This window comes from Lagenorhynchus albirostris, chromosome 3 (genome assembly GCF_949774975.1).
Source record: "Lagenorhynchus albirostris chromosome 3, mLagAlb1.1, whole genome shotgun sequence".
Classification (NCBI taxonomy): Eukaryota; Metazoa; Chordata; class Mammalia; order Artiodactyla; family Delphinidae; genus Lagenorhynchus; species Lagenorhynchus albirostris.
Genome location: NC_083097.1, coordinates 82,639,848 through 82,664,161, shown reverse-complemented (window position 1 = coordinate 82,664,161; position 24,314 = coordinate 82,639,848). Strand labels below are relative to the sequence as shown.

The following is a 24,314-nucleotide window of genomic DNA, read 5'->3' as shown; positions in this document are numbered from 1 at the left end:
TATCCCACACCTCTAGATGGTCACAAAGCACGGAGCTGATCTCCCTGTGCTGTGTGGCTGCTTCCCACTAGCTATCAGTTTTACATTTGGTAGTGTATCTATCTATGTCCATGCCACCCTCTCACTTTGTCCCAGCTTACCCTTCCCCCTCCCCCGTCCTCAAGTCCATTCTCTGGTAGGTCAGCATCTTTATTCCAGTCCCGCCCCTAGGTTCTTCATGACCCTTTTTTTTTAGATTCCATATATATGTGTTAGCATATGGTGTTTGTTTTTCTCTTTCTGACTTACTTCACTCTGTATGACAGACTCTAGGTACAAATTGTTTTTAAAAATGTATGGTTTAGAGTAAGTTATAGTCATAACAAACTAAGAACAAATGGATACTTTGATTATTAAAGAAGCATATATTATTATATACAAAATATTTTAGAAACTAATTACTATAGAACTGATGTAAATATTTGAGACATTGCATTAACTACACAATTGTTTTATGTTATTCCTGAATAAAGGGTGATGATTAGAAGAATTTCAATTTGGGAAAAAATTTTGCCTGTATACATATACAACTAAGTTGCTTGACCTTATGGCCCTTTCCATTTCTGCAGTAAAAGAGATTGGATAATTTAAAAAAGAAATTTTACACCACTGAAAAGTATCAGAATACTCTTATCCCACTTCAATGTAAATTTCACATCGTCTCTTTTGCTCAGTGATAAAACAGGGCCGACATATAGCAAACATTCAGTATTGTTGAATAAATAAGAGATATAGAAAATTGGGATGCTATAGTGATATGGTCAAATTGTTGGGGAAAGCCTCGATATGCTTGTATTACTTCGGGAAATTCACTAGATCTTCTTGTGAAATGAAGATGTTGAACTACATAATTTCTGAAGCCTTAATCAGCATTAACTTTTAGTGGTTTTATTGTATAGATACTTCTGGTGTGCTAAACATTTAAAAGTGTTTATATGTTTTGTGATTTTACTGAGTGAGTTCAGTAATTCAAAGAACCACATAATGATAGACTCTAATATTTAACAGTAACAAATATCTGTTTGATAAACAGTATTCAGCAATGCCTTCTAAATCAGAAGTCAATTGTCCAGTGAGCTTATTAGTCAATACTGAACACTAAATAAATTTTTAAAAATTTTAAAAAGTCAAAAATGGCATTTAAGAAGTCAAAATTAATTTCTCAGAGATAATTCAACAAAACTAGGCATTATTCTTAAGAAAGTCTGCTGAACTTTTTAGTTTTCATTTTAGATATAACTGTAATGTGCTTAGCTATTTTCAAACGTGGCATATAATTGAGAAAATAGATGAACTATTAGAAATCCTACTAGGGAGCTACTAAAAGGGATAATGATAATACAGAACATAGGGAATTACAGTCAGAAAGGGCAAATACAGGAAACTGAAATAGGAATATACATTTGCAGCAATTTAGTGTAAACCAGTATTTAAATTTTATTCCATGAGTCACTTGAATCAGAATCACTTGGAGTGTTTGCTAAAATGTAAGTTCTGAGGTCTTTATTTAGAATACCAAGAATTAGTGGTAGGAATGTATATTTTTAATAAAGCACCTCAGGTGATTTTTATCACAGTAAACTTTGAAGACAGCTATGTGAGAGATCCTGGAGCTGCAGTGTCCAATATGGTAGACATTACCTGCACATATCTATTTAAATTTAATTTAATGCAATTAAACATTCAGTTCTTCAGTATCAACAGCCAAATTTCACTTGCTTAATGGTCACATTTGACTATTCTATGGGACAGTGCAGATGTAGAACACTGCCATTGTCACAGAAAGTTCTATGCATACCACTACTCTAGAGCAAGGCTTATTCAAGAGGGATGCATGAGCCCTAGGAGCCCACATTAAATTTTAGTATATTTTTGGAATCCTAAAATTCTGTTTGTACAATTGTATGTCTTCTATAAAGGAAGGCTGTGACATTCATCAGATTCTCAAAAGTTTTATCAACTCAAAAAAGTTAATAAAAAATTTATCAGTCTATCAATCACCTGTGGAACCAGCATTCAAAAGAAGCTATAGAAATTTCTCCTATGCCCCTGGCTAGTCAATTTCCCTCCCCCACAGATAAACCCCTTTCATATTTCTATTAAAATATGTTGGTTTTGCCTGTTCTACAAATTATGCAAATGGAATATAATACATGCTGGTGGGGTTTTTCACCTGTCTTGCTTAATGTTATGCTTTTGGGAGATTCATCCATGCTATTCTATAGCAGTAGTTTGTGCTTTTAAAAAATTTCTGAGTATTGTTTCACTTTATGAATATGCTATAGCTTATTCATGCTCTTATTAATGGACATTTGGGTTGTTTGCAGTGTTCAGCTGTTATAAATAAATGTTTGAAGTATTGTATCATTACAAATAGCTCATTAATGTTTCCTATTTTATCTTTGAAACCACTGTAATTGATAGTGTCAGATAACTGATATTGTTGCTGTAAAATATTTTTTACTTTAATGACCAGGGTTATTTGCACCCAAAGTTCAAGTACTTTTATATAATTCCTGTAATATATTAACTTTCCAAAACTTGAAAAATGAAAATGAATTTAAAAACTTACATAGTCAATTAATTTTTCTGAAATATTTCTGTTGGCCTTTGGAAAATGATGAATATTTCAAGGAGTAAAGCTGCATGAAGTTGTTTAAAAAGGTTCCAGTTTCTGCTGATAATTAAGTTCTGAAAGTAGAAATATATTTTTATGTTTTAGAATTAATACATTCTGTGAAATAGTAACACACTTTGCATTTGTCTTGGGCTATTTGTTTAAGACGTCTAAAAGATTTTGTAAACATATTTTTAAAATTTCCTTTAAGTAACTTGACATAAGTTTATGACATTAATTGCATTCTACAATTTGAAAATTGGTACATTTATACATGAAATATACTTACCTTTTCTTTGGTAGATGGCTCTTTCCACAAACATTTTTGCTCTAAATAAATTGACACATCTGATGGCTGTATTTTTTTCGAATTCAGGTTTTATTTGCAAAGTAGTTACTATCTTCTTCACTGCTATTGCATTTGGCCTATATAAATATTTACCACAGGAAAACAGTGACATCCTGCCTACAGTTGTGAAGAATCTAAAAGTTAAAAAAAAGGAAAGAACTGGATCATCATTATGTAAGAATTACACATTGTCAATCTATCAATGGGATATTATTAATAAAATTTAAAATGATTTAATATAACTATATGTTTAATAAGTGATTCATGTGATCTTATAAGCTTTATTATATTTTGAGTATAAATATAATAATATAGTCTCTGTGTTTTGCACTTTTAAAGGATATTATAAGATACATATTTAATACTTTCAATAGAAAGGTAATACTTTGAAAGAAAAGCATGAAGTGGAAATGGGAAAATACACATAAGTTAATTCTGACTGCAATGATATCGTATATATTAGTTATTGGTCTTTGGTTATGTAGGCTTACTTAGGTTTCATATAGTTTATTCTTATTACTTTTCATTTGGGCTGTGGGTATTTATTTCTCAATAATTTTTCAAAGTAATATTAGATGTGCCAGTCTAGTTCATATAATAAAAATTTATATGAAGGTCATATTTATTCTCCAAAAGGAGACATTTTAAAATTAACATTTATCTCTGTTAATGGAGAGGTTTCCTCAGAAAATTTCTCTGGTCAATTGGCCAGTTTGCAATACATATTTTCATGCTTCTTTAATTTTTGTAGACATAAAATTCAATTTGATCATATACCTCTCTATTTTTACCTTGACTTGAATTTTATTGATAAAGACTACTGGTACCTAAGTTGATATCCATTTTTGTGTTTTTGTATTTAATTTCATGATTAATCATAATTATTTCACTTAAAGAAATGTTCAAATTCGAATGCAGAAAATGTGTCAACCATTTGTGGAATATTTCTTAAGCTTAAATGTGTTTCTATAGAACAATTTTGATATAATTATTTCATACATGATTCTACATCTATCCAAATTATATAGCAATCTTCCAAATATTGAAATAAAAATCAAATTGTTCTGAAACAAAAACTTCTCTGCAGTGTTTCTTTTGTTCTCTTGGGAGAATGCATAACTGACAAAATTTCTTCTTTGTTATTCACATTAGTCAATGACCCTATGTGTAAGGGCAGACATTGCCCTATTCATCTTGGCTGGCAGAGGGAAGTGAGAAGCAGGGAATATTCATATCTTACTATATGTTTTTCTTACCTAACTTTAACATACATTTATGAAAATCTATAAACCAGTCTTTATGTGAAACTCTACTTGACAGTTTGACTCTTCTCTGTTTGAACCAGCAGGATGGCAGAATATCTGAGGATCAGAGTGTGAAAACAGAATCTTTAAAGATTCTACAAGATCTGTTGCTGTGTCCTACTTTCAGAAAAGGGGAATCACATGTGACGTTTACCAAATTAGTAGAAATGTATCTGTGGTGATTTGTATTTTCATAATAAAATACATTCTTATAAAGCATTTCTCATATGTTTTTAATGTATGTAGGGTTTTAAACATCAATGTACAATATAGGTTTATCTAGAATTAAAGATTAATAATTTTAGGTTATTTATATTCTTCCTTAATATTCTATTGTCTAAAAATATTTGAAAATTTATGCAACTAGGAAATAAGATAAAACAATAATATTCAGATCCAATTTGAAGGTGCTTATAATATATTTCTGTGTATGTGTAAATATCTACATACTTCTTTTTGGTTTTTTTTGGAAACCAAACCAGCAAAGGTATAATAAAGATTATAATAATTTGGAGAGTAGTGTTAAGACTTAAATTTGCGTATAACTTTCTGCTACAATAGACCATGGTTTCTATGTCACAAACTATTATAGTTCATAGAGGATTGATAAATAGAGAAAATACAACCCAAAGTCACTGGTTAACACCAATTTAGCAGCTTTTGAAACAATCAGAGGAAGCTTTCTCACTACTAATGAGAAGACCTTAAGAAGAAGTCTTAAAAAAAAAAACAACAGCTAAAAATCCTATTGAAATACCTTCCTTTGGAGTCAGTTTTGAATGTTTTAATGCTAACAAGGATCATTACACTTTCTACATTAATGTATCTAGTGAAGCTGCAAGTGCAGATGAAGAATCTGCAAAGACACTTTTAAGTATCAGATTTTAAATTTTTGATGAAACTGTTCTCTATTGAGAATTCATGCCCTCAAGGAACTACATCTCAAAGGAGGGAGGTGAGCCCCCCAGCATTTAAACCTACAAAGGACTGAGTGACTGTGATGCTGGGTGAAAATGCTATGGAGATTTAGTTGTGCTAAGATTTATTAAGATGTTTTTGTTTTCTTTGGATATATACCAAGAAGTGGAATTACTGGATTATATGGTAGTTCTATTTTTAGTTTTTTTTGAGAAACCTCCATACTGTTTTCCCATTTATTCACATCCTCACCAACACTTGTTATTTGTAGACTTTTTGATGATAGCCATTCTGACAGGTGTGAGGTGATAGTTCATTGTGGTTTTGATTTGCATTTCTCTGGTGATTAGTGATATTGAGCATCTTTTCATGTGCCTGTTGGCCATCTGTATGTCTTCTGTAGAAAAAATGTATATTCAGGTCTTCTGCCCAATTTTTAATCAGGTTGTTTGGTTTTTTGATATTGCGTTGTATGAACTGATTATATATTTTGGATATTAACCCCTTATTAGCCATATCATTTGCAAATATTTCCTCCCATTCAGTAAGTTGTCAGTGGTTTTCTTTGCTGTGTAAAACCTTTTATGTTTAATTAGGTCTGAATAGCTTATCTCTTTTATTTTTTATTTTGGCTACATTGGGTCTTCTTTGCTGCGTGGGCTTTCTCTAGTTGTGGCGAGCGGGGGCTGCTCTTCGTTGTGGTGCACAGGCTTTTCATTGTGGTGGCTTCTCTTGTTGTGGAACATAGGCTCTAGGCACGCAGGCTTCTGTAGTTGCTGCACAAAGGCCCTAGAGCGTGTGGGCTTCAGTAGTTGTGGCGCACGGGCTTAGTTGCTCCATGGCATGTGGGATCTTCCTGGACCAGGGGTAGAACCCGTGTCCCCTGCACTGGCAGGTGGATTCTTAACCACAGCGCCACCAGGGAAGTCCGAATAGCTTATTGTTTACTTTTGTTTATTTTGTCGCAGGAGACAGATCCAAAAAAATATTGCTACGATTTATGTCAAAGAGTGTTCTGCCTGTTTTCTTCTAGGAGTTTTAAGATTTTAAGGCTTACTTTTAGGTCTTTAACCCATTTGAATTTACTTTTGTATATGGTGTGAGAAAATGTTCTAATTTCATTGTTTTATGTGTAGCTGTCAAGTTTTCCCAGCACCATCTATTGAAGAGACTATCTTTTATCCATTGTATATACATGCCTCCTTTGTAATAGATTAATTGATCATAAGTGTTTGGGTTTATTTCTGGGCTCTGTATTCTGTTCCATTGTTCTGTGTGTCTGTTTTGTACCAGTACCATGGAGTTTTGGCTACTGTATCTCTGTGGTTTAACCTGAAGTCAGGGAGCATGATACCTCCGGCTTTGTTATTTTTTTTCAAAATTGTTTTGGCTATTCTCTATCTATCGTGGTTCCACATAAATTTTAGGATAATTTGTTCTAGTTCTGTGAAAGACGTGATGAATATTTTGTTAGGGATTGCATTAAATTTGTAGATTGCTTTGGGTAGTATGGGCATTTTAACAGTATTAATTCTCCCAATCCAGAAACACAGGATATTTTTCTATTTCTTTGTATTATCTTCAATTTACCTTATCAGTGTTTTATAGTTTTCAGAGTATGGGTCTTCCACCTCTTTGGTTAAGTTTATTCCTAGGCATTTTAGTCTTTTTGATGCCATTTTAAGTGGGATTGTTTTCTTGCTTTCTCTTTCTGATAGTTCATAATTAGTGTATAGTAAAGCAACAGATTTCTGTATATTAATCTTGTATCCTGCAACTTTACTGAATGCATTTATTAGTTCTAATAGTTTCTTCGTGCAGACTTTAGGGTTTTCTATATATAACATCATGTCATATGCAAATAGTGACAGTTTTACTTTTTCCCTTCCAATTTGGATGCCTTTTATTTGTTTTTCTTGTCTGATTGCTGTGACTAGGATTTCCAGTATGATGTTAAATAGAGGTGGTGAGAATGAGCTTCCTTGTCTTATTCCTGATTTTAGAGGAAAACTTCCTGCTTTTCTGCTTTTCTCCAGTAAGTCTGATGTTAGTAGTGGGTTTGTCATAAATGGCCTTTATAATGTTGAGATATGTTCCCTCTATACCAACTTTTATGAGAGTTTATATCATGAATGGATGTTGAATTTTGTCAAATGCTTATCTTGTGTCTATTGATATGATCATGTGATTTCATCCTTTATTTAATTTTGATTTGCAGATATTGAACTATCCTAGCATCCCTGGAATGAATCACACTTGATCATGGTGTATTATCCTGTTTATATATTGTTGAATCCAATTTGCTAATATTTTGTTGAGGATTTTTGCATCTGTATTCATCAGAGATATTGGCCTTTAATTTTCTTCTTCTTCTTTTTTTTTTCCAGTGTCTCTGTCTGGTTTTGGTATCAGGGTAATGATGGCCTTGTAGAATGAATTTGGGAGTATTCCCTCCTCTTCAATTTTTTGGAATAGTTTGAGAAGGATGGATATTAGCTCTTCTTTATATGTCTGGTAGAATGTCCCTGTAAAGCCATCCAGTCCTGGACTGTTGCTTACTGGGAGTTTTTTTAATTAAAAATTCAATTTCACTACTTATGTTTGGTCAGTTCAGGTTGTCTATTTCTTCATGATTTGTTCTTGGAAGTTTGTATATTTCTAGAAATGTTTCCATGTCTTCTAGGTTGTCCAATGTATTTGCATGTAACTTCTAGTAGTATTCTCTTGTGATTTTTTGAATCTCTGTGATATTGGTTGTTAATTCTCTTCCTTCATTTCTTATTTTGTTTATTTGGACCCACTTTCTTTTTTTCTTAATGAACCTAGCTGAAAGGCTATCCATTTTGTTTATCTTTTCAAAAACTGGCTCTTGGTTTCACCGATCTTTTCTATTGTTTATTCTCAATTTTACTTATTTTCTTTCTGATCTTTATTAAGTCCTTCTTTCTGCTGACTTTGGGCTTTGTTTGCTCTTCTTTTTATAATTCCTTTAGATGATAGGTTAGGTTATTTATTTGAAATTTTTCTTGTTCCTTGAGGTAGGACTGTATCGCTATAAACTTTCCTCTTAGAACTGCTTTTGCTGTATACCATAGATTTTGGAAAGCTGTGTTTCCATTTTTATTTTTCTCAAAGTATTTTCTAATTTCCTCTTTGATTTCTTCATCGACCTATTCCTTTATAGTAGCATGCTCTTTAGCCTCCACATGTTTGTGTTTCCATTTTTCTTCCTGTAACTTATTTCTAGTTTCATACCATTGTGGTTGGAAAAAATGCTTGATATATTTCCGTTCTCTTAAATTTGTTGAGACTTGTTTTGTAGCCTAGCAAGTAATCTATCTTAGGATAGACTAAGCTAAGAGAATTCAGCACCACCAAACCAGCTCTACAACAAATGCTAAAGGAACTTCTCTAAGTGGGAAACACAAGAGAAGAAAAGGACCTACAAAAACAAACCCAAAACCCCAAATCTACAACTCTGATGGGGAATGTTGATAACAGAGGAGCCTCTGCATGTGGAGGACAGAGGACAGAGTTTATATGGGAAATCTCTGTACATCCTGTTATTTATTTATTTATTTATTTTGCTATAAACCTAAAACACAGCTCTAAAAAATAAAGTCTATTATAAGATAAAGAAAACTTACTCTTGTCCCATCAGACTTTTTTTCCAGATAATTACCCATTTTTCCTTCTTTTCCTTCTAATATAACTCTCATAGCATTTAACTAAAGACAGTTTTCTGCTTATTTCATGCTAGGTGTAACTAGTTATCCCTTTAGGTGTATGATTTTATCACTCCAAATAAATGTTATGCCCCTTGAGGGAAGGGATTTTTCTTCATTCTTTGGAATATTCTCTCTTCTGAGTACATGCATACCTTGCTCTCTATATGGCTGAAAATAAAATATAAGAACAAGTTCATTCTGTAGAAAATGTTCAAAATGTATTTTTCTTTCACTTTGCATCCAATATTCTATAATTTTTCTTTCATTCAGCAATACTGACATTATTATTCTATTTTTGATTAATGTACATAAAACTTTTTGTTCTAAAATCATTGGAAGCAACAGGGAGCACTTATTTTAAGGAGAAATAAATTATAAGACTACCTAGGAAAACAGGATTCACTTGCTTCAGAAAGTGATACTGAAATGCATATAGCAATATATTACTGAATTCATTTTTCTTCTTGTCTCTAAGACTAAAAGGAAAACATGTTGTTTTACTTTGTTCCTATGAATTGATGAAAGGGAGTTTTTTAAATGTAAATTGTTTTTTTTTTGGCCGTGCCACCTGGCATGCAGTATTCTAGTTCCCCGACCAAAGATGGAACTCATGCCCCATGCAGTGAAAGCTCGGAGTCTTAACCACTGGACTGCCAGGGTAGTGCCTTAAATGTAAATTTTATATAAAAGTCATTGCTTAACATAATAAGCAGCATGCCAAAGCTGCACATATGTTTTTCATATCCTACTTTGATAGGCAGAATGACAGCCCCTCAAAAATGTCCATGTCTTGTCTCTGGGGCCTGTCAGTATGTTAGAGTATGTGGCAAAGGAGAAGGTTGCAGATGGAATTAAAGTTCTAATCAGCTGACCTTAAAATAGAGAGATTATCCTGGATTATCCAGGTTAAATGTGATCATGAGAACCCTGAAATGTGGAAGAGGGAAGCAAAAGAGTCAGTGTCAGAATGGTGTGATGTGAGAAAAATACAACTGTCCATTTCTTGCTTCGAAGATAGAAGAAGGAAGGGGACCATGAGCCAAGGAATGCCAGCACTTTGATTGTAGTCCAGTGAGACCCATTTGGATTTCTGACCTTCAAAGACTAAGGTAATACATTTTCATTGTTTTAAGTCACTAGTTTGTGGTAATTTGTTAAAACACCTATAGCAAACAAGTGTATCTATCATACTTGTCCTCACAAATGTATAGGAATGATACTGTCACAGAGATAATATTCATCAAATATTCTATTCCCTACCCTCACTTACATTTTCCAGTCCCCTTAAAGTTAGATGTTAGTTGTTCTGGCCAGTGAAATGTAAGCAGAAGTGAAATGGGTCACTTTCAGATCAGATTCTTTTCTACTGCCATGTCCATATGGTTTAGATGGTACAACTACAAGATGGCACCTCCTCAGTCAAGCTGGGCCCCTGAAAGACTATGTAAAGCGCAGGAAACACTCTCAAATCCTCTTTGAACATGTAGTGGAGCTAGAAATAAATTTTTTTTTATTACTTTAAGCCACCACAGTTGGAATGGTAATTTGTTACTGCTGTTTGACATGGTTTATCCTAAAAAAAAAATACAGATACTAAATATAACTTAGTAAAAATATTTCTGTCAGGAACTAAGTTTCTCTAATTTCTAGAGTTCTGTCTTAAAGACAGAACTTGCAGAATTTAGAAGACTTCATGGCTAACATTGCCCTTAGACTGTAACATCTCATCTATACTTTTAGCATACAAGATTTCCAATTCTAAGTTGTGCTCTCTGGCCAGTGACTGGAATGAAGACTGTGTACCTTATTGAAAAGAGTCATATGTTCCTTACTGATTATGGTCAATAGCAGAATAAGATGCAGTTATACAAATTAAAGAAGTTGTTTTATTTTTGCTCAGAGGTAATCCGTAATCCCACCTCCTCATGGAGGTGCCTGGGACAAGAGTCTACAGTAATGCCTGGAGAGGAGCCAGTATTTTTCTCAAAGAATTTTGAGCCTCTCATACGCCTCAATAATACTTCTGTGGCAGTGCAGAGTTACCTGAGAACTAAAAGTTATGGTTTTACTTTAGCTGAGAGATTTTTAAAGGCAAGTTGTTCCTATTTGACCTAGTTAATTACAGAAGAACTTTAGTGTAAATCTGTTTTATAAATGAACCAAAGATGTCCCCTAGGCTGTCTATTTCGTCACAGCAGACTGTGTCCTGTTAGCTCAAAAGGTCACTGGTGCCAAAGTAAAATTTTTACACTTTGTTTTCAACATAGCCCAAATAAACAGAATTTAGTCATTTTGAGTCTGATTGCTTTGTGTATCTTGTGAAGCTATGCCCAACATCTGCTGGCCATGGATAAAATAAACCCTATAGCTACAAAAGCAGAGCTGCTGCTGCCCTTTGGAACTCTCTGAACCAGATTCCCTACTGGTCTCCTGAATGACATCCCCTAAACATGTAAGCCCCCTCTCCCCTGGGAGTTCACTTGTCCCTCCATCCCCTTCTAGATAGTGCTTTAGGCTCCAAATACTATCATGCCATGAGGGACTTCCCCCACATGCAAACCTGTCAAAGTGTTGCTGAAATAATGCTCATATGTACAACAGCCACTTCATGGTCATATCTTTTCCCTTGTTCAGCCCTGAAATCCCTCAAACTCACTGCAGAATCTTACAGAATGTCTGATTTTGTCTATCATTGCTGGGCTCACTAAATGTTAATTGCCAAAAGTACCTCCAAGTAGCTGTGAGAATTCACTAATTAAATGGGATTACTTAATTTTTTTTTTTTTTTTTTTTTGTGCTACGCGGGCCTCTCACCGTTGTGGCCTCTCCCGTTGCGGAGCACAGGCTCCGGACGACGCAGGCTCAGCGGCCGTGGCCCACGGACCCAGCCTCTCTGCAGCATGTGGGATCCTCCCGGACCGGGGCACGAACCCGTGTCCCCTGCATCGGCAGGCAGACTCTCAACCACTGTGCCACCAGGGAAGCCCCGGATTACTTAATATTATCCATTTGTATTATGGTGAGTAATCACTCTCAAAAACTCATTGTTTTACTTTGACGTTGTTAGATGTTAAAGCCTATTTTTTTCTTAAATTTATTTGGCAATAGGCTCAGATGATTTTTAAAACTTTATTTTGTTTTGGACCAATTTCATTAACAGAAATATAACTGCTACTGTAAGGGACCTTGTGAGCACATTATAATGTAGTGATTAAGATCATAGTCTTTGTCTCTGATAGAGCAGGGTTTGAATTCCAGTTTTGTCGCTTAATTATGTAAATTTGGGCGTTACCTAACTTCTTTAAGCAACTTTTCTCTTTGCAAAAACAGGAATAATAATTGTATAGAACCATGGGTTTTAGTTATCTATTACTGTGTAATAAGTTAATCTAAAATTTAATGGCTTAAAACATTTATCATCCAGTTTCTGTGGGTCAGGAATCTGGGGGCAGTTCACCTGGGATCTGTGGCTCAGGGTTTCACAGGGCTGGGTCAATGTGTCAGCTGTGGCTGCAGTCATCTCAAGTCTTACATAGAGAAGAACCTTCTTCCAAGTTCAGTCATATGATAATCATACTGTTGTTGGTAGGATTCAGCTTCTCAAGGTATGTTGGACCAAGGGCCTCAGTGACTCCACCAGCTTTTTGAACAGAAGTTTTTTGGCATGTGGGCCTCTCCATGTGGCTCATATCATGAAACTCACTTCATCAGAGCCGCAAGCAGGAAGAGCCCAAGAGTAAGTGCAAGCCAGATGGAAGTTGCAGTGGTCTATAGAGTAGTCTCGGAATTGACAGCTCATCACTTAAAAAAAAAAAAACCTAATCTACAACTTTATTCAGATTTCAACAATTTTTCCACTCAGGATCCTATTCAGGGTTGTCATGTCTCCTTAGTCTCTTTGATCTGTAATCATTCCTCAGTATTTCCTTGTGTTTCATGATCTTGACATTTTTTTGGAAGAACTTCTAATTATTTTGTTATTTTGTAGGACTGCCCCTCAATTTGGATTTGTTGGTATTTTCTCATGATTTTGTTGAGGTTTTACATTATTAGAAGGATAACACAAAAGTGATTTTCCCTTTCCATTGTATCATATCATGGGTACATGATGTCAGTATATATTGGCAGTGTTATTAACTTTGATAAATTGGTCAAGGTTGTATGCATCAGGCTTCACTTCAATGAAGTTACTATTTTTTTTTTATCAACCCGGAACCACCACCACTTTTGACATATTCTATTTGTTAGAGACAAGTCGCTAAGTCCAGCCAGTACACACAAGGAAGGAGATGATATAATGGAATAAGTATCAGGAGGCAAAGTTCATTGGGAGTCATTTCAGAAGTTGCTCATCATACTATGAAAGGTAAGGTAAGTAAATGTCCATCAACAGATGAATGTATAAAGAAGATGTGGTGTATATATATACACAATGGAATATTACTCAGCCATTAAGAATGAAATAATGCCATTTGCAGCAACATGGATGGACCTGGAGATTATCATATTAAGTGAAGTAAATCAGACAGAGAAAGACAAATATATGATATTGCTTATATGTGAAATCTAAAAAAAAAAATGATACAAATGAACTTATTTACAAAACAGAAACACTCACAGACTTAAAGAACAAACTTATGGTTACCAGGGGGAAAGGGCATGGGGAGGGGAGGGATAAATTGGAAGTTTGGAATTGACAAGTACACACTACTATATTCAAAATAGATAACCAACAAGGACCTACTGTATAGCACAAGGAACTTGGCTCAATATTCTGTAATAACTTAAATGGGAAAAGAATTTGAAAAAGAATGTATACTTGTAGGGGTATAACTGAATCACTTTGCTGTATACCTGTAACTAACACATCATTGTTTATCAAGTATACTCCAATATAAAATAAAACTTTAAAAAAGTAATAATAATAAAAAAGGTAAGGATACAGTTGTAAGTAAGGTAAGGATATAGTAGGTAAGGTAAGGATACAATAATGCACATAAAGGACTTAGCATGTTACTGTATAAATGGTAGCTATCATAATGATAATTATGATAATTATTTTGTGGCTCTCTTTCAAATTGATTCATTTGACAAATGTTTATTGAATGCTTATAATGTTAGAAATGGAAATACAAAACTATTTGGTTTAGGGGAGAAATAATAATAAACAGGTAAAGAAAATATTTGTGAATTTTTGAAAAATAAATAAATTTATTTATTTATGGCTGAGTTGGGTCTTTGTTGCTGCATGCAGGCTTTCTGCACGCGTGCTGCGAGCGGGGGCTACTCTTCATTGCGGTGCGCAGGCTTCTCATTGCGGTGGCTTCTCTTGATGCGGAGCACGGGCTCTAGGCACACAGGCTACAGTAGTTGTGGCACGAGGGCTCAGTAGTTGTGGCTTGCAGGCTCTACAGCGCAGCCTCAGTACTTGTGGAGCACGGGCTTAGTTGCTCCACGGCATGTGGGATCTTCCTGGACCAGGGCTCAACCCTGTGTCCCCTGCATTGGCAGGCAGATTCTTAACCACTGCGCCACCAGGGAAGCCCAATACTTGTGAATTTTGATGAATGATATAAGGAAAGCTATCAGGACAAGGTGATTGTGTGTGTGTGTGTGTGTGTGATGATTGTTTCAATCAAGACAGAGAAAGCCTACTTGATATGATACTTATGCTGAGATTGAATGTTCAGAAAATATCAGCTTTACAAGATCCTGAAAAGTAATATTGTAGGCAGAGAGATTAGCAAGTTCAAGGACAGTGAGGCAGAGAAGAGTTTGTCATGTGAAGGAAATAGGAGAACCTTATGACTAAAGTATACTGAGCAAGGGGTAAAGTGTTATAATGTCGGTGAGGTAAACAGGGGCTAAATTATATAGGACCTTGTAGGCTGTGGGAAGGATGTTATTTTATTCTAAGTATGATGGAAAGGATTGTAGTGTTTTATGAAAGGTAATGATAAAATCTTATTTTTAAGCTTTTATTCTAAATTTATTCTAAATTTATATTTCTACAAATTATAGAAAACTTGCAAGAATAGTGTAAGGAAGTTCTGTATATGTGTGGTGAAAATTATAACAATGCCAGCTCTCTCTGATTGAATCTATTGTCTTCAAAACATCTAAAATGGTATACTGGCCTTTACTTTTCTAGTATTCAAAGAAGACAACATTTCTGTACCTACTATATAAGGACAAGGAATCATTATAATTAGGTTATTTTCTCTTTAAATATTCAGATAATAAGTACAAAATGTTTGGAGACTATTGAAATTATCTCTAGTGTTTAAGTTTGCGACAGTCATAAAATGGCATCTACTGACTGGTAGGAAACTATTTTTCAGATCAGTCTGGTGTTATTGCAAGTATCCTGTGGGCAATTTTATTTTACTGTTTGAATTTCACCTTAGGATTTTTGCCTTTACTCTTGACATTTTTTTTTGTTTGTTTTGGCAAGGAAATATAGGTACAAGTTTCTGAACCATGGACATTTTAAAGGAATGTGTAACTGATCCAAAACTTTGACACCAACAACGATGCTTGAATATTATGGCACATACATGGTAGTACCTAATTAACACTTGTGCCTACAGTGTCTCCATGCTCATAGCATGCCATTCTTACTGATTTTTTACACTTGCTTTAGAAAGTGTTGCATGGCATTCATTCAATATACCTTTTCTATTCAGGTTCATTATTTGGTAAAGTATTTGTTGGTGTACAATTATATGTGCTTTACTGTTTTATGACTCATCCCACTCCATGGATGACCTCAAAACTATGTAGTATTTCATCTGGCTTCTTTCTTGTTTTCTTCCCACCCACATCTCACAACTGAATCTTTCTTTCTTTGCTAACATGTACTTTGAATGCCTTTGACACAAATAGAAAACAAGAGTCATGGTAAACAGCACACCAGAAGTCCAAGAAATCTATTGTCTATTCAGTCAAGGAGTGCTAAGAAAGGAAGGTGGTCACAACCAACAAACATCTTATCTGGTGAGCTCATGAATGGTTCTAGTTAGAGTAGAACACAGTCCATTTATTTGCCTGGCCAAGGCCTGGAAGTAAACATAAGGTTGCTAGGTATGGGAACAGGATAAGGGGAAGAAATAAAAGTGGTTTAGTAGAAAGACGACAGAATTCTAAGTATGGCTCTGACACTAAATAGATGTTAGATGAAACAAATTTTAATTAAGTTTATATTCTGATCAGTATTTTATGAAATTACTGGATTACTGAGTTTTAGCATCATTCAATTTCAGATTTGGAAAGGGGTTCAGTGGTTGGCTAATCCAAATCTGTAGTATAAATGCCTCCCACAATACCCCTAATAACTGACCAGCTAGCTCCTTCAGTGAAAGAGAATTCAGTACCTACTGAGGCAATCTATCCCATTTTATATAGCTCTAATTCAATGGGTCTTAAACTTTTTTGTCTCAGGACCCATTTATACTGTTAGAACTAACTAAACATCACAAAGAGCTTTTTGTTTATATGGGGTATATCTATTGATAGTGATATTAGGAATTAAAATGAGGCATTTAAATAATTAGTTCATTTAAAATAGCAACAATAAGCCCATTAGATATTAGCATAAATGTTTTAAAATTTTAATAATTTTGAGCTAGGCACAGAAAAACTGCTACTACATGATCTCACTTATATGTGGAATTTTTTTTTTTTTGCGGTACGTGGGCCTCTCACTGTTGTGGCCTCTCCCGTTACGGAGCACGCGCAGGCTCAGCGGCCATGGCTCACGGGCCCAGCCGCTCCGCGGCATGTGGGATCTTCCCGGACCGGGGCACGAACCCGTGTCCCCTGCATCGGCAGGCGGACTCTCAACCACTGTGCCACCAGGGAAGCCCCTATACCATTTTTATTTGTCAATCATACCTCAATAAAATTGAAAAAAATAATTATATTAAAAAAATTATAGCGAGAAGAATGAAATGGTTTTATCTCTTTTCAAATCTCTTTAATGTCTAGCTTAATAAGGGGTTCTTATGTCTTCTTTTTTGTGATATGACACGTCAAGTAGGCTCTGGAAAACTTCAGTGTTCACTTGCATGAAAATGGGGATCTAAACGGCAAATAACATCCTAGTATTATTTAAATATAGTTGTGAACTAGCAGACCCTCTGAAAAGGTCTCAGATTGTGCTGGGACTCCGGATCACATTTTGAGAACCATTGCTCCAATTATTTATACAGGATTTTCTTTATTTTGAGTTCATATTATCCTTCTACTTGAAAGGTCCTTGTACTAATCTCAAGAACCATAAAGAATAAGTGTGATCTCTGTTTCAAATGATCCCCTCACTCAAATATTTTATGACAGTTATTTGTTATCCCTGTATCTTTCCTTCAGGATAAACTTTCATAGTTCTTTCAACTAATTATCATGTGAAAATTTTCAATTTTCCACCTTAGTTATATTGGGTTGGCCAAAAAGCTCATTTGGGTTTTTTGAAACATCTTCCGGAAAACCCCAAATGAACTTTTTGGCCAACCCAATATTATCCTTGGGCCTACTCCCATTAGTCAGTTGTTCTCTTCGTGCATCAATTAGGGTTGAATACAATATTTCAGGATAGTCTGAATGGTGCAGAGAGAAAATCTTAACCTGGATTTCATACTTCAATTAATGTCTCAAATTAATACATATTTGATCCATATTTTAACTAGCTGATGTTTAGTCAAATCTTTATTTTGCAATTTTTTTTTTTGCTGTATGAGGGCCTCTCACTGCTGTGGCCCCTCCCGTTGCGGAGCACAGGCTCCGGACCTGCAGGCTCCGCGGCCGTGGTTCACGGGCCCAGCCGCTCCGCGGCATGCGGGATCCTCCCGGACCGGGGCACGAACCCGCGTCCCCCGTATCGGCAGGCAGACTCTCAACCACTGCGCCACCAGGGAAGCCCTATTTTGCAATTTTGATTTAAGTGGATTTATAGAATTTTTTAAACCTATGTCATCTTGTTAGATATGGATCATGGTTTTAGTTTGTGGATCCTGATGCTGTTATACAAAGTATTCATAATATTTATGGCAGATATAATGCAACATGCACCAAATTGCTTTATTTTCCTCCTGGGCATACAGCACAACTACATACTGAGCTCCTGTTGCATCTAGGCATAGGACTGAGTTTTGATCAGTGGGATATAGGCAGAAGTGCCCTATGATCTGTTTCAGTGCTGGCTAGAAACATGCAGTGCAAAGGTGTACTCTCTCTCCAATTGACTTGTTGCAAAAAAAGACCTCAGAGAGAACGAAAAGTGGATCCCTGAGTCCATCATTTGAAGGAGACATTCCAGGAGAGCCTTCTGAAGAGGAAAATTCACACTGAACCTTCCATGAGCCAGAAAGAAACTGTTATTTATTGCTCTACGCTCATTGAATTGATAGCCTACATGTTCTCAGCTTCTATTAAAATTCTCTATGGTTGACATTAGTCTGTTATTCAATCACTGTTTTGCCATAGTCAGTCAATCAAAAAGGACTGTACTACCTCAACAATACTAAGAATACTAACTGTACTGTCATTTACCCCATATTTATCATATCCACATGAATATAAGATAATTTTTGGTAGATGGTATGGTGAAATTTAGATAAATGATGAGTGATGCTGACATCATAGAATAAGTTGGGATGTATTCCCTTATCTTTGATTTTCTGAAAGGGTTTATGTAGAATTGGTATTAGTTCTCCCTTAAATGCTCAGGAGAATTCACTATGGAAGTCAATGGGCCTGAGGTTTGCTTTGTGGGAAGATTTTTAACTACAAATTCAATTTCTTTAATAGACCTAGGCTTGTTTAGAGTATCTATTTATTACCTCTTAAGAGTTCTTTTGTAATTTGTCTTATAGGTATTTTGTTCATTTCATCCAAATGTCAAAGTTTTAGGCATAAGGTTTTTTATAACTGTATCCTTTTAATATCTGTAGAATCTGTAATATCACCTCTCTTGTTCCAGATATTGGTGCTTTGTACCTTCTGGTCAGTCTGGCTAGAGATTTATCAATTTTCTTTATCTTCTAAAAAAAAATAAGTTTTGGTCTTATTAATTTCTCTATTGTTTTCCTGTTATCTATTTCATTGATTTCCTTTCTGGTCTTTATTAGTTCCTGTATTTACTTTGCATTTAACTTGTTCTTTTTTTTTTTTTTTTTTACAACCAAACGCACATTTATTTAACAGTATCATTGGCAGAAAAAGCATAAGGATATTTCTATCAATAAGGTTTGATGTCTGGAAAAGACTGTCTTGTCTTTGTTTGAGCACTCTGACTTTGACATTCTTTATTTCTTCAATGAATCTTTCTTGCCTACCTTCAGAATCCCACAATTGAATGGTCAGATTTGTCTCCCCGTCTTCATCTGTCACCAGGTTTATGGTAAAGTTGGTAACATCTGATAAAGTCTTAGTCACATTCACCACTTGGAGCATTTTAGGATCTTCTAGTTGCACAAAGAGGTAGCTGGAGTTTGGCTGTTGACCTCTGTAACTTGACCTTACAACGACAGTTTCTTCAGTCTTTGTGAAAAATAGTATTTCAGTCTTTTCTATGTTCAGAAAACTGAGAAACGATTTCCTTGCCTCCCCAAGAGTCACAGACGACAAAAGCAGGACCATAAAAAGTTTTCTAATCATTTTGAAGCCTTAAATAAATTACATATGCAAAACCATTTAAATAAACTAAAGAACGTTCTTCATACAGGTGTTCCAGTGATGGTCTGAGGTTGTTAGGTAACAGTTGTTTCTGCCAAATCAAAGTCCAGTAGGAGGGACTCTTGTACTTTTCAAACAAATACAGAGCTATCTAATGAGTGACATAACGGTTTAACCTACAGTTACGAAATGTCAAAGTCATAGCATTTAACAGGTTCAGTTTATCACAGCAGAAACCTAATCTTTACTCCTGACTTCATTTCTGCCACTGGAAAAACAGCCTCCTACTTATTTGATTTTAAAACCTTAGTGTCATCTTTTTTTGAGTTCTGTTCCTTCCTAAGGAAAATCTACACTAAAAGCAGACAGGATCCAAAAATTTTAAATAGATGTTGAGGAGGCCTAGAGGAGGGTGTTACTATTTTATTCATTCAGGTCAGAATCAAATAAAAATTTACTGAATCTGTGTTCTAGGGCCCTGAGCTAGGAGCTGAGTATACCACAGTAATCAAGCTAGGTGACTCGTCCCTCCTGGAGCTTAGCCTTGGTGGCTCTTCATCATTACTCAGGAAACTGCAGAGCCCATACATTGGCCTTGCAGCATCCTTAGGCTAGTTAGGGTTTTCCCATGACTCTAAACAGTGATGGTATCAGTTAGGCAAAAACTGAAACGGTTTGTGGTGTCCTTAGGTAGAAAAAAAAATTCCTGGATGGTTACCAGATAGCTTGGCAACGTAGGGAGAGCACATAGTCAGATCCATGGCCAAAGGTACAGCCTGGTTAAGGGACCACTGCTGCTGGACACTTGGACCCTGACACAATGGGGCAGTCGAAGCCCACTGACTAATTCTAATCTTTTATTCCTTCCTAGTAACACGACTCCTTACTGACCCAACTTAGGTCATATGCCTGTCTTGGAATAAGGAAGGAATAAGGAAAAGAGTCAGGCTTTTTGAACTTCAACCCACAGATTCACAAATGCTTTCTGTTTCCCAAACAAGAGGAGGGGCTTCTGATGCTAAGCAGAAAAAGAAAAAAAAAAAAAAAAAGAACAACAAAGAAACCCCACTACAGTTATCTACTACTGAGCCTACAGATCTAGTAGTCTCTGATCATATAATCATTTCAGCAGATCCTTCCTGTAATCATGACACAATCTGTGTCAGATGCAACAATGACAGTTACACATTAAGTATTTTAGATCATAAAATGTTTGCTCCTCAAAAATTGTCAAAGCAATTTTTATTGGATATTTTTACAGGTTTTTGAAATTTTGACTTACGTAGGTTAATCTTTCAAATACAATAGACTTTATAGTCCATCAATTTTATTTCCATGTACCACACTGAGAAAAACAAAATACACTATACCAATGTTGAAAATAGGGACTGGAACTAATGCTTCTGTGATATTTCAGTTAAGTTTCCAGAGAACTTCCCTGGTTTAAAAAGACAAAAAATAAACATAAGACAAGAACTTTATGAAACCAAAGCTATCTTTACCGTTATGTGACCAAATATCTTAATTCACAATTTTTGTCGCCCAGGTCAAAGAGGTGAGGAATGTAAATTTTACTTTCCTCAGATCCTTCCATCTGTAGCCTTTACCCTTCTTCAGGTTCTCCAAGGCTTCTTATCTGAAAACTGCCTGGAATAAAATCTGACAAATCTGGGAAAAATCTAGTAATTTATTATTCATGTGTATTTACTGGCTGATTATATGAAGCTTAAGCTCATTTGTATCATACTGTAGTTAGATATTTATCTGAATTTAAAACATTTTTCTACTTGTGGGTTTTCTGCTTGTAATTCTAGTCGCCTGTGAGCAGGTAGAAAGATTCTAAGGAGGGGTGGGGACAGCCAACCCTAGAATTATATTAAGCGAACTCAACTGAAAGCCCTAAAAGAAAGCCTGAGAAAGATGTCTGATTTCAGAGTAATTTGGAAACGAGACACTGGGGGGACTTCCTGTCGTGCCCACAATCTTGTTCTCTTTAGGAGACTTCTCAGGCCGGATCTCCCGTCCACAGAGCCTCCAAGAATGCTGGCACCTGTGTCTCTTACAGACTAGTTTGCTCCACTATCTGGGACCAGATGACATAAGTCCTTCCCTCCATGCTGCTTTGTCTCTTTTCTAATCATTGACAGGACCTCTTCTTTAGTCTCAAGTGTAGCTCAATCTCTGTTCGCCTTACTTCCCTTCTTTTCAACCCGCATTGGTATTTTTTCCGGTATATTTAGCTTCAGTTCAATTCATGAGACATGTGTTGGTCATCTACCCAGTGCAAGTAATTATGCAGATGCTAAGGTATTTGTATTAAAACTTTCTGGTATCTGGGAATATATTTAAATATTATTTCTACTTCTGGTCTTATGGTTTCTGATAAAAGAGCTATTAGAACATAGCTATACTTACTATATATTCTTTGGCACTTGCCACGCTGCTTTGTATTATAGTTTTAAGTACGTATACATCTCTTCATTGTATCCACCACGGCAGTTAGAATCAAATCCTTACATTTAGTAGGTACTTGAATAACTAGGTTAATAAATGAATGTATAAGCAGCTGATAGAAGTCAGAAGTTATCTCCATTCACTGCATGAAAATAATATGAAGAAAGAATTAGAGATGAAATAAACACTGTGAGTTTATTCCTTTAATTAAACCTAAAGCCACTATCCCTGTCTATCGCAAAGTAGGAAAGGGACAAATAACAAACAGAAATAACTTCTATTTCTTCTCTATAGTAGTACTTTGCTGAGTATAGATAGAATACATCAGTCAGGAGCATTAATTTTAATGTGTTGGTAAAATGTAGTTACTTTTGGCATGTGTTTTGCTTTGGTATATATATAAAGGACTTGTAATGTAGTTTAGCTATCCCATCTTTCTTCTTATCTGTACTATATGATACAGATAAAATGGTGAATCCTACTGGAGGGAGTTTTTTAATCAGAGATATGCCCCAAAGCACTGAGGTGACAACAAGAAAATAATTTTCCCTTCCTAGGCCTGAGACTCCTCATCCACAAACTTTGAAGAGTGAGTGAGATGACCTCTAAGTTTCTATGATTCATGTATACACATCAATTTATACATCATGATGTAGGTGGATACTAAGGCTCCATGATGGTAGGCTTGGTCATGTGTCTTGCGTAAAGCAAAAGTGATACATGTTATCTTCTAAGAGCCATCTCTTTCTTCTGCCATAAGAATGGCAATGTCCCCAAAAGGGCTCATTCCTTCATATTAGATTCTGGAGTAAAGACAACATGGAGCAGAGTCACAGCCAATCAAAGCCGACATTAACCAAATGAGAAATATATCTTTGTTGTTGTTATTATAGCATAACCTAATAAAAGTTAATTAGATAAGAGAATTTGCTAAATGTCAGTTCATAGTTAAACCTGAAAACACAAAAATTCAAATCCAATTTAATAGAAGACTGATAATGTAAATTATGACATAATATGAAATAAAAAACAAGTTTTAAAAATAAAAAATACATAGTATTTGTAGTAAAAGAATTTGATTAACAATGAATTTTCCTCGTGATTTCTAGCTTGACTCCCTGAATGACTATTCCAAGTAAGAATCAACATTGTTTAAAAACTGTTCTTCATCATTCAGATATTCCAAGATAATACTTCCACCATTGTATAAAGGACAATCCTCCTTAGCAATCCAGGTTTCCAAAATATGATCCAAGGGTAAGGCTTCTCCTGAAGTACTATGACATAATCTCAATTTCTTAGGTGTTAATTTGTTATTGTCATTTTTAAGACTGGCTAAAGAAGCTGCAAAGTCTATGACCCTTCCAATGCTCCACTGCTGGCGAAAGAACATTGGCTTACTCTTCTCTTTGCTCCCCTTAGGTAAGAAAACCTGAAAGTAAATTCTTTCCGTCTGTGGCAATGATTTATCTCCATTAGCATGCATCTTTAATTTCATCAATGCTAACTTTGCAGCTGTTTCACTATTTTTTGCACCTTTCCGTCGTTTACTTGCTGTCTCTCCTCTCTTGGAATCAATAATGTCTTTAACAAGTTTCTGAGTGGCAGCCATACAAGACTTAGGGATTTCCAGTTCTTCACATTTATGATCTGACTGATGACGATGTCTCAGGCAAAAATTCTTCTCACAATAAGGACACATAACTGGCACAAGCTCTCTTTCAGCACAGTCCTTGAAAGAGCATGGGTAAGATGTATGTGTATCTGACTTCAGTCTCTCAATTACAGTAACCTCAGGATAGCTATGTGACTCCCTGCTCCTGTGTTCAAGGCAAAATATTCCTGAACAACCATCACATACAAATGGAAGAAAATCTCGCTGCCGGCACTGTTCCACCCGGCAGTGCCGCCCAATGTCCAACTCCGCCATCTCCCAGCGCCGCGAGCTAACTTGTTCTTTATTTTTCAGTTTCTTATGGTAGAAAGAAAGAAACTGAAAAATAAAGTTTTTTTTATATAAAAATAAAAAAAACTTGAAGTCACTGATTCGAGACCTTTCTTCTTTTTAATACAGGCATGTTATAAGCACTGCTTTAGTAGCATCCTACAAATTCTGATGTTTTGTTTTTCATTCAGTTCAAAATACTTTCTTATTTTCCTTTTGATTTTGTTTTTGATCTATGGGTTATTTGAGCTGTGTTATTTGGTTTTCACACATTTGGAAATTTTCCAGA

At 35.3% G+C, this 24,314-nt stretch overlaps 2 protein-coding genes across 3 annotated transcripts in view; one reads left to right on the top strand and one right to left on the bottom strand.

The window, feature by feature from the left end:
- SLCO6A1 (solute carrier organic anion transporter family member 6A1) overlaps nt 1-3,232 on the top strand; it is a 95,103-nt gene extending 91,871 nt beyond the window's left edge. Inside the window, exon 13 of the mRNA XM_060146327.1 lies at nt 3,033-3,232. Within this exon, the coding sequence (XP_060002310.1) occupies nt 3,033-3,232 (200 nt within the window). The remainder of the gene's footprint in view (nt 1-3,032) is intronic.
- A 17,306-nt stretch (nt 3,233-20,538) lies between these two features.
- On the bottom strand, nt 20,539-24,020 carry LOC132516969 (AN1-type zinc finger protein 1-like). Of its 2 annotated transcripts, XR_009539545.1 has the most exons (2): nt 22,042-24,020; nt 20,539-21,064 (listed from the first exon to the last, which is right to left on the bottom strand). XR_009539545.1 is itself a non-coding variant. In XM_060143330.1 (1 exon), the coding sequence occupies exon 1, from the start codon at nt 24,008-24,010 to the stop codon at nt 23,207-23,209; it is 804 nt and encodes a 267-aa protein (XP_059999313.1). In that variant the 5' UTR covers nt 24,011-24,020; the 3' UTR covers nt 21,092-23,206. The 2 variants fall into 2 exon arrangements, 1 of the variants encoding a protein (XP_059999313.1); XM_060143330.1 differs by lacking the exon at nt 20,539-21,064 and having other exon boundaries at nt 21,092-24,020.
- Between the last annotated feature and the right edge of the window lie 294 nt (nt 24,021-24,314).

What these genes read in the sequence shown, in the direction of transcription:
- LOC132516969 (XM_060143330.1), bottom strand. Translation starts at nt 24,010, where the DNA reads ATGGCGGAGTTGGACATTGGGCGGCACTGCCGGGTGGAACAGTGCCGG.